This window comes from Botryllus schlosseri, chromosome 6, assembly GCF_051294905.1.
Source record: "Botryllus schlosseri isolate E-star chromosome 6, Bs_hap1, whole genome shotgun sequence".
NCBI lineage: Eukaryota > Metazoa > Chordata > Ascidiacea > Stolidobranchia > Styelidae > Botryllus > Botryllus schlosseri.
Window position 1 is genome coordinate 15,277,652 of NC_137241.1, and position 12,379 is coordinate 15,290,030.

The following is a 12,379-nucleotide window of genomic DNA, read 5'->3' on the forward strand; positions in this document are numbered from 1 at the left end:
CACAGCCATTCACCAATACTAGTTTTCGAGATCACGACCCGGCATACTTTTAAAACGACATCCGTTTACTACAATGACTATATAAGTAGCATCGCCATGTCGTAGAACTGGGATCGTTACTCCCAACTGAGTAGCCTAAGAGGTAATCTATTTCCCCTAAACTGATGAATTATTCCAAGTCATTTCGTATCACTGCCACTTTCGATTCAGTCCTGTGATGCAATTGCAATAAATCGAACTAAACAACTCCGGTTAGAACGCGCCCACCGCGGTTGCACACCAAGCTCGGGTCTATCACAACTAACCTCATCGAACCGCCTCCAAAACATGCCTCTCGAAAATTGAAACTCAAGTTCACCGAGATCCGATCATTCTATATATCAATAACACGAGGCAGCTATGACTTGTCCGGTGATGAATAGCTAATCTCTGAATCACTCACCATCACCAAAAAAAACGAAATTGGAATGATCATCGGAAATTCCTGAACACGCAAGTTTGAATGCAGCGATAGCGCCAAGGACGTGTGAAAGCGTACGACCACCGAAATTACAAAGGCTCAACCTCCGTCGGTACATAAAACGCTGCGTTATTTTCGTGTCCCACGCCCTAGTCCGCACATCCTATTACAAATCGCAATATGCGCTGCCAGGAAATCATAGCCGTGTAAGCAAGGAATTGGAACAAACGCAGTCTAATTACGTGGTCATGTCGAGTTCACTTTGTTGAGGCGCGCGGATTTCGAGTCGCTAAGAACAAAATTACATCTCGCACGACCCAGGCAAGCTGATTATAGACTGCCGCCGTCTCCTTGTACAGCGACATAATGCAGGCGCATTATTTCCAATGAGAAGAATGACAAACGCGCACAATAAGAACTGATGTGACTTAGGCTCGTTGTGATGCATTTCACGAAATGGGCGATCTTTGCATAAACGGCATTCCCCAGGCAGGCCCATATGCGTTACTTCGCGTGTACGGCACGGATCCGTGACTTAACGCTCTTGACGTCACGCCATAGATGGGATGGTACGTGAGTGGCATGGTGACGCAAGAATGATTCCAATCGCGCTTGGAGTGGCATGTCAGCGCGTCATGATGATTAAGCCCATTCCTATCGCACAATGAAAGTTGTCAGCTCGTTCGTGGCCTGAGAGAAGCCGCGCCTGCGTTAGATCATCGGAAGTCCGCTGTAGAGACATCGGTCGCTTTGCAGCTCTTGCAAAGCGGAATCCGGTGAGGCAACGCACGAGTTTGTCAGCTCACAACGACGATAGCGCAACTCGGTAAGCGCTCGAAACGTGAAGTGGCACCGCGGCCATTCTATACCTGCGATTTCGGTGACTGCGCGGAGCCCGTCGGCGGAAAACCTCAACTTCTCCCCTGTAACGGAACAAGTTTCTTCGGCCGGGTACTTACCGCTCGCCTCGACCAATTCAACCATCACTACCTCGTCGGCGGTCAAGTCGCAATTACTTTTTAGCCATTCTACGATACCGCGCACCGGTACTGTACCGTACCGCGTATCAAATCTGTCATTTTTAATTGCCCTTATCACGCGCAGCATCTGCCTCGCGGTAATGCGCTTTTCTACAGTCGACAGCAACGTATCGAATTTCGGGGTTTCGAAAACGGACAGGCACACTTTCGTGAAGCACCACTTTAGAGAATCGCACGCCGAGGGAGCGTCGATGTAGTGCTCCACGCACGCGGCGAGCAGGTCCTGTTCCGAGGGGTCTTGCGCAAGTTCCGCACGCAGAAGGTGGAGTCGTATCGATTCGAGGGCGTCCATGCCCGGTGGGTTGTCATCCGCCTGATTACACAGCATCTCGAAGGCCTCCGTTCCCGAAGCGAACGTGGTGATGTCGACTACCGACTGGTCCGGATCCTATAAAAACAACATGCTTATACACGTTCTACTCGCATGTAACGCACCTTGCTCAACAGTGAAATTCAGAATTTTTGTGACACAATACAGACAGACGGTAATTATTACAGTAGCTCTGCTACTAGAAATCTGCTTCAGGTTCGTATTTTGTAGTATTTTCATCAATTCGAAACAGTACACGATTGCGATAACGGGGAGAGATAGTGCCAGGGTGTCGAAAACACTTCGTGAAACGCCAGAGTGGATGTCTTTCCATCAGACACCTACCCTGGCGACAAACATGTAGATGAGACTTGAGAGGCATCCACACTGAAAGACAAGTAATAGAAGGGGCTAAAGGACAGGCGACGGAAATGGAGCGGCATGTTGTGGTATTCACGGTGTCTCGACAACATTGGTGATCACTAGGGCAATTTATTTTTGACATCATAATTAGGTCAAATTTGTAACGTTAGGTCAAAATATGTCAAAATTGTAAACAAATTCAGAATTTATTTACAACCTGCATCTCGTTGGTAGCCAACAATTGCTACTGTTGAACGTTCTTTCTCCATTCTTGGCAAGCTACTTAGTAGGGACAGACACGTTCTACCCGAGAATGTAGGAGAGCATCTTTCGTTGTATTACAACAGATTCTAATCATTTCTACCATAATACGTGATGTAGCTACTGGAATTCTTCATAGGGCCAGACAGCGTTAAAATCAAGTGCTTACATGAAAAAGTTCGTCAGTTTTTGAGTCGAAAAAGTTTTTCCAGGCCGAACTACTTCGTAAGGACAGACAGTTCGAACTAGAAATGAAGATAAGTAGTTCAATTGTAACATTGTGGGAAAACACCTAATTTGCATACGTTAGGTCAAAATTAAGTTTTCTAAGATCAGAAAATGTCAAAAGGTTGTTTTTGACGTCAAAATCTTCCGTTTTTAGGTAAAAAAATTGCGCTCGTCATCAGTCATATACTCGTATCCTGATGATACGATACGAGTACTCGAATATGAATTGTAACGACTCGAGTCCAGTAGTGGAAGACGATTTCATTAGAGTATTGAAATTATTAGCATCCTGCCGGTAACAATTAATTTATCAACAAGATTCATAGTTGCGATACCATTGTCCACTGTGGTAGCCTTTAAACTCCCGATTGGTCGTATCGGGGCATACGAAAAATGTATTGCAAATCTAAGCACGTGACTGGAAATAACATATCTGTAATGTGGTGATCGACCCACAGTTTTGTCACAAAGTGCAATGAAATAGGTATGGTCGAAAAAGCACCAAATTACTTTTAATGCGATGTAGAACCGATATTATATTCGTTGTCATCGCATAAAAGGTAAATATTTCAACTTTACACGTACTCGACTGGAAGCTCCATGTTCGATTCATAATCGAATCAGTCAGGTACTCGATATTGCTCAGCCCTAATTAGGATTCCTGATCCGGCGACTTGTGGCAGGGTCCACTTCCGTTCTAAGCTTTTGTAAGACACCATTACACGAGTCAGATGGCGAGGATAAACCTGCAACACTTCGGTAGGAATTCTGGAGTCGGACTCGAACTCATAACCTATTGGTGTTGTAGCAGTGAAACATAGACGTAGAAGAAGTCATGTTTAAACAGCGTGCACAAACATGATCGCTGGCAAAACGCAAGACAGCTGCACATCACCGAGGAAGCGAACATAGGTCACGTGATAAAAATCGGCGGCGCGATTGGAGCAGGCGTCGGCGACTTTATCGACGTCACAGACACTCTACCGCCGCCCAGAGAGAAACGTGAAACTCGCGGTTCTTGACGACTCACCACAATGCTGACTATAGTTTTAGAGTTGGAACGCAGCGTGGCTCGGAACATTTGATTCGGCGACAACACGGTTCCATGGATGTAGTCGTACATCCCTGACGAATCGGAGCTATCACCCTCGCTGACACAATCCCAGGTCAATTCATTCGAAGAGACGTTATAGCTGCGAGAATATGAAAATCGACCTTTAGCTTGATCCTGCATTAGTATAAACTTCGCTCTCTTTAGTAGTCATGTATTTTTTGTGTTACCAAACAAACAATTGTCTCTCTCTCATATATATATATAATATATATATGCTAAGCCACGGCACTTACTTCAGCCTTCCAATCTCGCCTTCTCTACTGGCAACGATCCAAGACGTGGAGTTGATGGCGATAATGCTCTCTACGTTCAACGTGTGCCGGCGTCTCAAGCATCTTTCCGATGTTTTCACCAAACCGGTCATTCTAAGACTTATTAAAAACGAAGCCTTGGCTAGCACCAGCACGCTACTGTTGCCACTACCTGAAATTAGTCAGTGACGATGCTAAAGAATAAGTGCTAGTACCAGTTTTCACTACATTTTCATCTAGTCTTAGGAAGTACATCGCTAACATCGGTATGATACATCTTCGCGGTTAACGCATAATGACGTCACAACTCGTAACAATTATCGAAATTATATTGTTACGAGGATACAGTTGTTATCACTATTACACTGATAAAAGTGGTACAAATCTACCCAGACAGTACTTCCAACTAACAAAATCTGAAATGTATAAGTACTCAGTTTAGGTTCGATTACTGTTTTGGTACCGCTATCAGTGGAACTTGTGATGGTTGTCAAAAGTCATTACAACCACTTCGGCATGTGGAACAAGTAAATGTGAACGCATAATCGAGTGCTCTGTAACAGTAGAATACCAGTGACCACTGACCATGGGCGAAACCAGGATGAAAATTTGTGGGGCCAGGGGGGGTTAATATTGTTTTAGGAATGACGTGACGAATATCCATTGACACCGCAAGTGACCATTGACTACCTCAGCCTGATTTTTACATGTTGTGGAATTCCTACCTGTGATTGACAATAAATGTTGTGCATTACTGGTCGAGTAGAAACCATGGCTGTGGAGTAAGCTCACTTTACCACCGACTCGAGTTATTTTCAATATACTGACCCTCATATTTTCTTCACAGAACTGCTATTCCAACATTTCTGCAAATCTACTGAGAAAATGAAACGTTTATAAGGCCTACATGTTTAGACACTATCACTACCAAGCAAATCGACTTATTTTTTGAATGAATTAATCATGCTTGTAGAAAGAATTCAAGTTTGTGAAAGTCAACCTATGCGGAAACAACAACGGGACTATTCGGTAACATCCGAGAACATTCGCTTCCATTCAAAAGTAATCAGAGTCAAAGCATTTTAACTAAGTCACGCCCTGCCCAAAAAGGATGTCACAAAATTTCTGCCACTCCGACCACGTCAAGAAATAACTTACAAAACCCGACTCCACGACAACTCCGACTAATTCGTCCATCTCAGATAACATACACACATGCACCAGACTTGTACAAAATACCAAACTAGTGGGTTGGCAGTCAACTAACTGCCCGTTTTTCGAGTAGTTTTACTTGCGGATATTGAAAAGTGAGTCGCTCTAGTTCTAGTTGCGTTTTTTGAAAAGTGAAAAGTTCTAGTTTAAACTCTAGTTGCGGATTCTGAATGGTAAGTGTACTTGGTAGGCCCAGTGGCGTAGCAGCCACTTGGCGGTTCTGGCTCTGCGCCAGGGGCGGCAGGTTCCAAGGGGGCGGCAAAATGTGGCTGCACAGTGAGAGAGCGAGAGAGAGATATTGTATTCTTTTTCGCGTGAACCATCGAAATGCTTTGACGACGGAGATGCGCTACGGACTTTTTTTTAAATAATAATGTCATCTCGTCTGCACCCCCGTTTTTTTCCTCCGTGATTGCTGAGCGCCTAGCGCAGTGGTTCTTAACCTTGCCTCCTGGCGATTTTGAAGGGGGCGGAAACGCTCAGGGGCGATATGGGGGGCGCTGGGATCAGGGGGCGCTGAAGAAAAATAGCTTCGCAGTAGATGATGTAGTAGTAGGACCTATCCTTAATGAGTAATCAGAGCGAATTAACATACCACAAAACATGTCAAATCCCGAAATTTTTAGTCGCGCTTCGCGACGATGTTTGTTACATATGTTTTCATACATGTAGTAGGTTATTATAATTCGTGTAAAATGAATTGCGCGTACCTTTAGATCGCCAATTCCCCGTTAAAACAATGCCGTCACGCTTATGCTAGGGTTATTTTCAACAAAATGTTACGAACTAGGTATTATATCCTGCAGCGCACAGCGCGTGGAAATTGAAGAAGGAGGCACTGTAGCCTTTATACCACATTTGAGAGTGACAGCCCAATTTTCATAAAATATGTTTGGTTAATCACGCTATAGGTGCGCATACCAGTTTCGAGTCTTTGGTCTGACCCGGCCGGGGATCGAATCCACGCCCTACCTATTAAGAAGTCGGACGCATTACCATTACACTATCTCGCTCGACACGGTGTACGCAGCCGGCTAAAAGAAAGGTTAATTAGTAATCCTATAGCTTGCGTCACCTTAGCTAAAATTTAATCAAACAGGTCTCAATCGAAAGCTAGTGTCGCGCTGATAACCATTGGTGTTTCAATTGCGACCTGCGTGAGGCGAGCTTCTCAAAGCTCAAACTGATTAAGTCTTATTTACGTTCTACCATGAATGATGATCGGCTATCAGCTCTATCCATTTTGTCTATAAAAAGAGACTACGTTCAAAAACTTGAATTTGAGGATATTATCGCTGATCTTGCTTTGAGGCGGCTATTGATTTTCTATTTGCACAACACATTCGTTCGCTATTTCTTGTCTTTATTATTTGTGGCATTATTAACGTTGAAAGGGTGAGGCTGAGACGCGGCATATTGTTTGTAATTATTTTTATTGACAAGGTTGCTTGAACATGAATCTTTGTCGAAATTTGCTGCGGTCTACTTATTAGAGGGGGCGGCATTTTAGACGACAGCCAGAGGCGGCAGCACATGCTGCTACGCCAGTGGGTAGGCCTACTTTTAAAAAGCGAGTACTGGTAGTTCCAGTTGCATATTTTGATATGTTAGTAGTTTTAGTACTAGTTGCGACTTTTGAAATGTAAGCAATTCTAGTTCTATTTGCGAATTTTTAAAATCCAGTAGTTTGTACAAGCCGGACATGCACACAAAATACCTGTGTTGTCGTCAATAAGTTTCCAGTCCATGCAATGAACTGACAGCTCGTCGTCGTCATCCCAAACAGAGGCACGGAAGATCTCGTTTCCCCGGTGATCGACCGAGACCACCATCACTCTCCCATTTGTGTTCCCGACAGCGATTGTGATCCCGCCCGTGAAATCGTCGCTAAACGATACACAGCTCACGACACCGTCGTCAAATGCTTTGACGTACGCGAATGCGGCAATCCGCGACGTTGCCGTAAAGGGAACGCCAAATCTCCACACAATGAGATAGTTGAGTTTCGTGCTTGTAACCAGATACAAGTACCGCGTCCCGTCGCTTGCTTTCGTGTGTATTGAGCTCCACGAGAAACTGTTGATGCAGGCGGCGTGCCTTCGAACACCCGCGTTTTTGAGAAAACTGCTCTTTGACGGTGGCGTCATTGAAGGGTAGAAACCGTCATTGTTCTTCAGTATATCGACTAGCACGCCGGAAACGTCTTTCAGAAGGCTCCACTGCACGCTGGGGCCTTCCGACGACTTTGCGTAAATCAACAGACGGTGGCTCACGGACAGGAGAGCAAATAGGGTGCCGCCGCCTTGACAAGACTCAATTGGCGAAAAGGCCAACGCCTTCACACCTGGAAGACAGTAAGCTGAACAACTGCACGAGAGGACAAAAAAATTGGGGGACGTACTAAATAAAAGTTGTCGGGTATCGTCGTTCGATTCTTCCTAACGAGATGAACATAGATATATTTGTATCTTATAAGCAGGGTTAGAATAGACATGGATCAAAAAGTTAGGACAGCCAAACACTGACTAACCCTACCGCGGTCTACACTTTGGCCCAGTCCTAATCACCTCTGGCAACCTATTTATTGAGCAATGCAAATGAGATAAACTAAGTACTCAAGTTCAAAAAAGGGCCAAATGTGATTTTATAAAGCATTGCCCATCAACATAAGGACAATCTTAATAATAAAGGACGGCATGACCACCTAGCAAGGCAACCAGATACCAAAAGAAGGATATGCTCACGAACGCAGTCCGAAATTCCATGCAATTCAAGGTGAAAAAAAAAACAATACACTGTGTGGGTATCTAAAATATATATTAAATAGATCCAATATATGTTCTAGAAGGGGTATATACATAATGTGTAATTACATTAGCCGCGATTTACACCAGTAATCACACCTCTGCTCTTTATTGTCTCGTCCTCTTCTTCATGCAAACTGTGATCAAGATGAGCTCGGTATACGTCAAAGTCAGGCGGGCAACCATCAATCATCGCTTGATTACGCTGCCTGTCAAATTCCTTTAATTTTTCGTTGATTCCGCAGTCGTATTTCAGACGTGGCGGTATTGGAATGTGCTGAGAAAAACGTTCAAAAGGATGTAGCCCTATCTAGTTTTACTCTGAGCCTGATAGACACCGCCTGGGCCGTGGCTGATCATTTATTGAATGGGGAGTAATTACAATTCCTCACAAGCCAAGAGTCAAATCAAAATTTTGTAGAGCTTACAAGATCCTTCGAAAATTATTTTTCAAGGTGCTCGTGCGTTTTTGACAAGGTTATAGCATTTAAAAAGCATCAACCCGCCATGAAGAATACGAACTGGGTGGTATCTCGAATTTTCAACATCATTCAAAGTATATCTAGTCATTTCGGTTACTTTATGAATCAATTACCTGCGTTTTGAAATGCATGCTCGCGTCCGACGGCGTAGGAAATGGATTCAAATCATACATGGACGCATATCTCTCAGTGCCTACAGCAAGGCAGTAGTCTTGAGACCAGGATATCGGAACATTCCCAATAACCGGCGATATAGTATCCAAGGCACAAACCTTTGTTATTTTCGGAGGCCACATTCTGCATCAGATACCAGTTCTTACCTTGTCCTGTGTGTGTTAGATTTTTCAACTTTTCATACCCGTGCAATAGCAGAAATGCATGTTTTAGCAGGGGAACTCCCGAAATGAGCAGCTGATATTTCATGGTTCATTAGTGACACCATAGAAGCCTGACTGATATTGAACGGACAAATTTAACCGATCGGTGTAATCAATTATTCTTATCCACTGATGACACACCAGCAGGGCCGTAACAGCACTTCGTCAGCCCCCCTGCCAAAACGTTGGTCTTGGGCCCTCCATAGGGTGATAAACCGAATGTCTGGGGGGTTAGTGATTAGTGATTATGGTGAACCATTTGCGATCCACGCAGTAGCAATCAACAATGAACTCATTCATGGTCGTGCCAGCTTTGTAGTCACTTACTATTTCGGTACAATTGCGTACATGTTGTAGAAGAAAATGGTGCAGAAAACTTTTGCAGTAACAGTGAAACTAATTACTAAAGTAAGCGTAGAAAAAAGTGCATGCCTTTCTACTGTGATTGAAGAATTACTGTACTGACACAATAATACAACAAACACCAAAGATGTGATGACTCGAGTCAATTTGTGTATTGGGTCAACTTGTACTCGAGTCATTGTGCAATATGGATGACCAAGTCATATGACTCGAGACTAGGACGGCCAAGACAGACATTTCATTGTAACTACGAAGAATAGAAAATTCACCACATTGTTGGTAATTTCGCGCGTCTATCAGTCTAGCTAGAAACTGTTTGGACTGAGGAAAAATGCGATATTATGAGTGCAGGCCATTCTATATCACTCGAACAGGGTTGAAAAACTGTGATGAACCGGATTGAACTCAAAACTTAGCAGTGAACACAATGACTTGGACTCTAACTTGACTGGGTGGTGAATTAAAAATGAGTCGAATAGACTCGAGTCAAAACAATAAAAGTGAGATTGACTTGTGACTCGGAACCTGTGACTTGGTTACAACCGTACAACCCTGACAAACACCAGATTTTGGCATTGTGCGGCCCGCGAAAAATTCCTTGCATTTTATACCGTAAAATCTGTTTATTACTTTACGCCAGTGGTTCCCAACCTATTCCCACCCGCATACCATTTCGAAGTTTTATGTAGTTCTCGCGTACCAACTACATAAGTTACGCGCGCCGAAGGTGGTCAAAAATGTTACTACCGGGTTGAGCTGTCGAGGGCAGCGTAACAGAAAATAAACTGCCCGTTTTAAGATGCAGAATATGATTTCTGTAGTGGATCCATTTGGGATTCTTTTGGTCAATTATATTAAAACGGAATTTGGATGGCCAACCTTTTCGCCATTCACGGCCGCATTTCAACTACTCATGTAGCCCACGGGCGCATCCCAGGACATAGTCGTAATTAACTGTAGGTAGACACTAAATGCCCACGTTAGAGTGACTATGTCCATTTCCGGCGAACTCCGGACTAATTTATTCAATCATATAGGGTTGCTATACGCACCGAAATCGCGAGGGGTCACTGGTGCGCGAAGCGAAGCGCGTATTTTTTCAGATTTACTATTGGATTTCGTGAATAATATTAGTAGTTTTACGTATTACTATCAAACATTTAACCTTTCTCAGCCCATGGATGTGGTCAGATTGACCGGTAGAGTCGATGGAGGGGGTGTTTTCGAAAATGTAGTTGATGACGCATCTTCGGGTGGACCAATTGTTATTAGTCATTTTGCTACATGCTGTTATTTCTTGACCTCCCATCAGGATTGTCGGTATATAGTGCGAGGTGTACACGATTCCGAGTTGGTATTTCTATATGGGGAGCATCATATTCCTCTACTCTTCGAATTTGAAATGAGGGGCTCTAATTGCACAGGGCCCTACCATATTAAAATCGAAAAATGAAGACACATTAAATCGCGCCCAGCACGAAGAAAATTTCAAGATTAATTAAAATCTGTCAAGCAATCGGGAGTCGATTCGTAAATTCAAATTGCATGTCGACGGCCGCCTACACATACTAATTGAGTTACGTGTCCACATAGGCGCACAAATCCCCTTCAACAGCCGCAGGTTGGCCATCCCTGCCGTAGACCGTCATTGGTAGGATTGCCCCTACCCACAACAACGACGACGCGGCTTCAAAAAACTTGAAGTCAACCCATCTGAACTAATAACTCCCTTCGGTTGAAAAAAACTCAGAATCTACTCGCGTACCACCTGAAAGACCTTCGCGCACCACAGGTTGGGAACTACTGCTCTACGCTGTGTAGGCTGAGCGCTCACGCGAAAATGCGTTTACTTCGAAGTCTAGTTTTTTCTTTTTGTACCGTGATTATACGTTAACAACGTACGTCGAGTGATCCAGGTTTAAAATAAAGCCGATATAGTAATGTATGCCGGAAAAATTAAAGTTACAATCCTCTGTTTACTTATTCAAGCTCAAATCTTATTCGTTGCCATTTTTACATTGCTAATTACAAGGTGATTGCTTTAAACCAAACAATGTCCTTCTACCTCAGTGCTGGTTCTCAACCGGGGGTCCGCGAGACCTCTCAATTTGCGAAAAGGATTGAAAACCTAATTTGTAATTTTTTTTAATTAGGGAAAGCATTACGCAGTTTCCCTCCTCAACTGCTAAAACCTCATGACTCACATCATCAGAATAGTCGTCTGACATGAAATATAATACTGTGCAAATTCATTTAAATTGCCAAATTGCCAATAACCTGACACAAACATATTGCAGTTTAGAGACGTTTTGATGGGGTTTGTGGCAAAATATAAATATGGAGACAGTAAGGTCAATCAGGGTGACTTCGTAATGTTTGTGAAACCTTTTCTCATCAAATTAGTGAACAGTCGTTTAAAATGAAAAATAATCAAGTATTTTCCGTAATTGTCCAAATGAAGGGATTAAAACCTCGCCACGAAATCCATTTTATCCTGTGATATACATAACCGATTCCATAATAATTTCAAAATGAGATGCCAGATAAAAATGACTATAGGCTGAACGTGTTATGTTCATTACACTAAAAATATGTTTTTTCATTTTGGTGCCGTACATGTTGTGATCACAATAAAAGTGTCGTCGCCTCCATCTATCTTTATGGAAATTGATTTTCGGCACTCGACCATGGTGCATGTACTTCTAGAAATACACATACAAAATTAGCTTTGAAAAAATAGAAGTCCATCCAATTTCTATATAAATTCATAGGTTCTTGTGGGGAACAGACGTACTTGAACAAAAATCACATATATACAACACATATTTACGGAGGCGGTGTAATGCAACAATTGCTGTTACCACTTCACTGCTCTCGATTGTATGCGCCTAAAATATCATCACATTTCGTTCGCAAAGGAATTTCGAACTCAAGATAACCAATCGTGGCGTGGCAAACGCGTCTAGCTCGAGTAGCATGACGTGCAATAAAGTTTTCACATAATATTACATGTTATTTTGCTACCAGTACCCAAGAAGTTTCATGTCGCAGTAAAATTGTCTATTTACTATCAGATGAATCAGAGATGTACTGCGTGAATACAAATAAGCAAAG

The 12,379-nt window shown here is 43.1% G+C and overlaps 1 protein-coding gene across 1 annotated transcript; it reads right to left on the minus strand.

Moving 5' to 3' along the window:
• Nucleotides 1–353: 353 nt before the first annotated feature.
• Nucleotides 354–8,920, minus strand: LOC145441091 (uncharacterized). The gene is made up of 6 exons (XM_080318881.1): nucleotides 8,639–8,920; nucleotides 8,143–8,320; nucleotides 6,957–7,583; nucleotides 4,010–4,199; nucleotides 3,693–3,855; nucleotides 354–1,888 (listed from the first exon to the last, which is right to left on the minus strand). Exons 1-6 carry the CDS (start codon nucleotides 8,819–8,821, stop codon nucleotides 1,172–1,174), a joined length of 2,058 nt encoding a protein of 685 aa, XP_080175007.1. The 5' UTR covers nucleotides 8,822–8,920; the 3' UTR covers nucleotides 354–1,171.
• Nucleotides 8,921–12,379: the final 3,459 nt, after the last annotated feature.

What these genes read in the sequence shown, in the direction of transcription:
- LOC145441091 (XM_080318881.1), bottom strand. Translation starts at nt 8,821, where the DNA reads ATGTGGCCTCCGAAAATAACAAAGGTTTGTGCCTTGGATACTATATCG. An exon ending in GCATGCATTTCAAAACGCAG is followed by an intron (nt 8,321 to 8,638) that starts GTAATTGATTCA and finishes CGTTTTTCTCAG; the next exon opens with CACATTCCAATACCGCCACG. An exon ending in CGAGACAATAAAGAGCAGAG is followed by an intron (nt 7,584 to 8,142) that starts GTGTGATTACTG and finishes ACTGTCTTCCAG; the next exon opens with GTGTGAAGGCGTTGGCCTTT.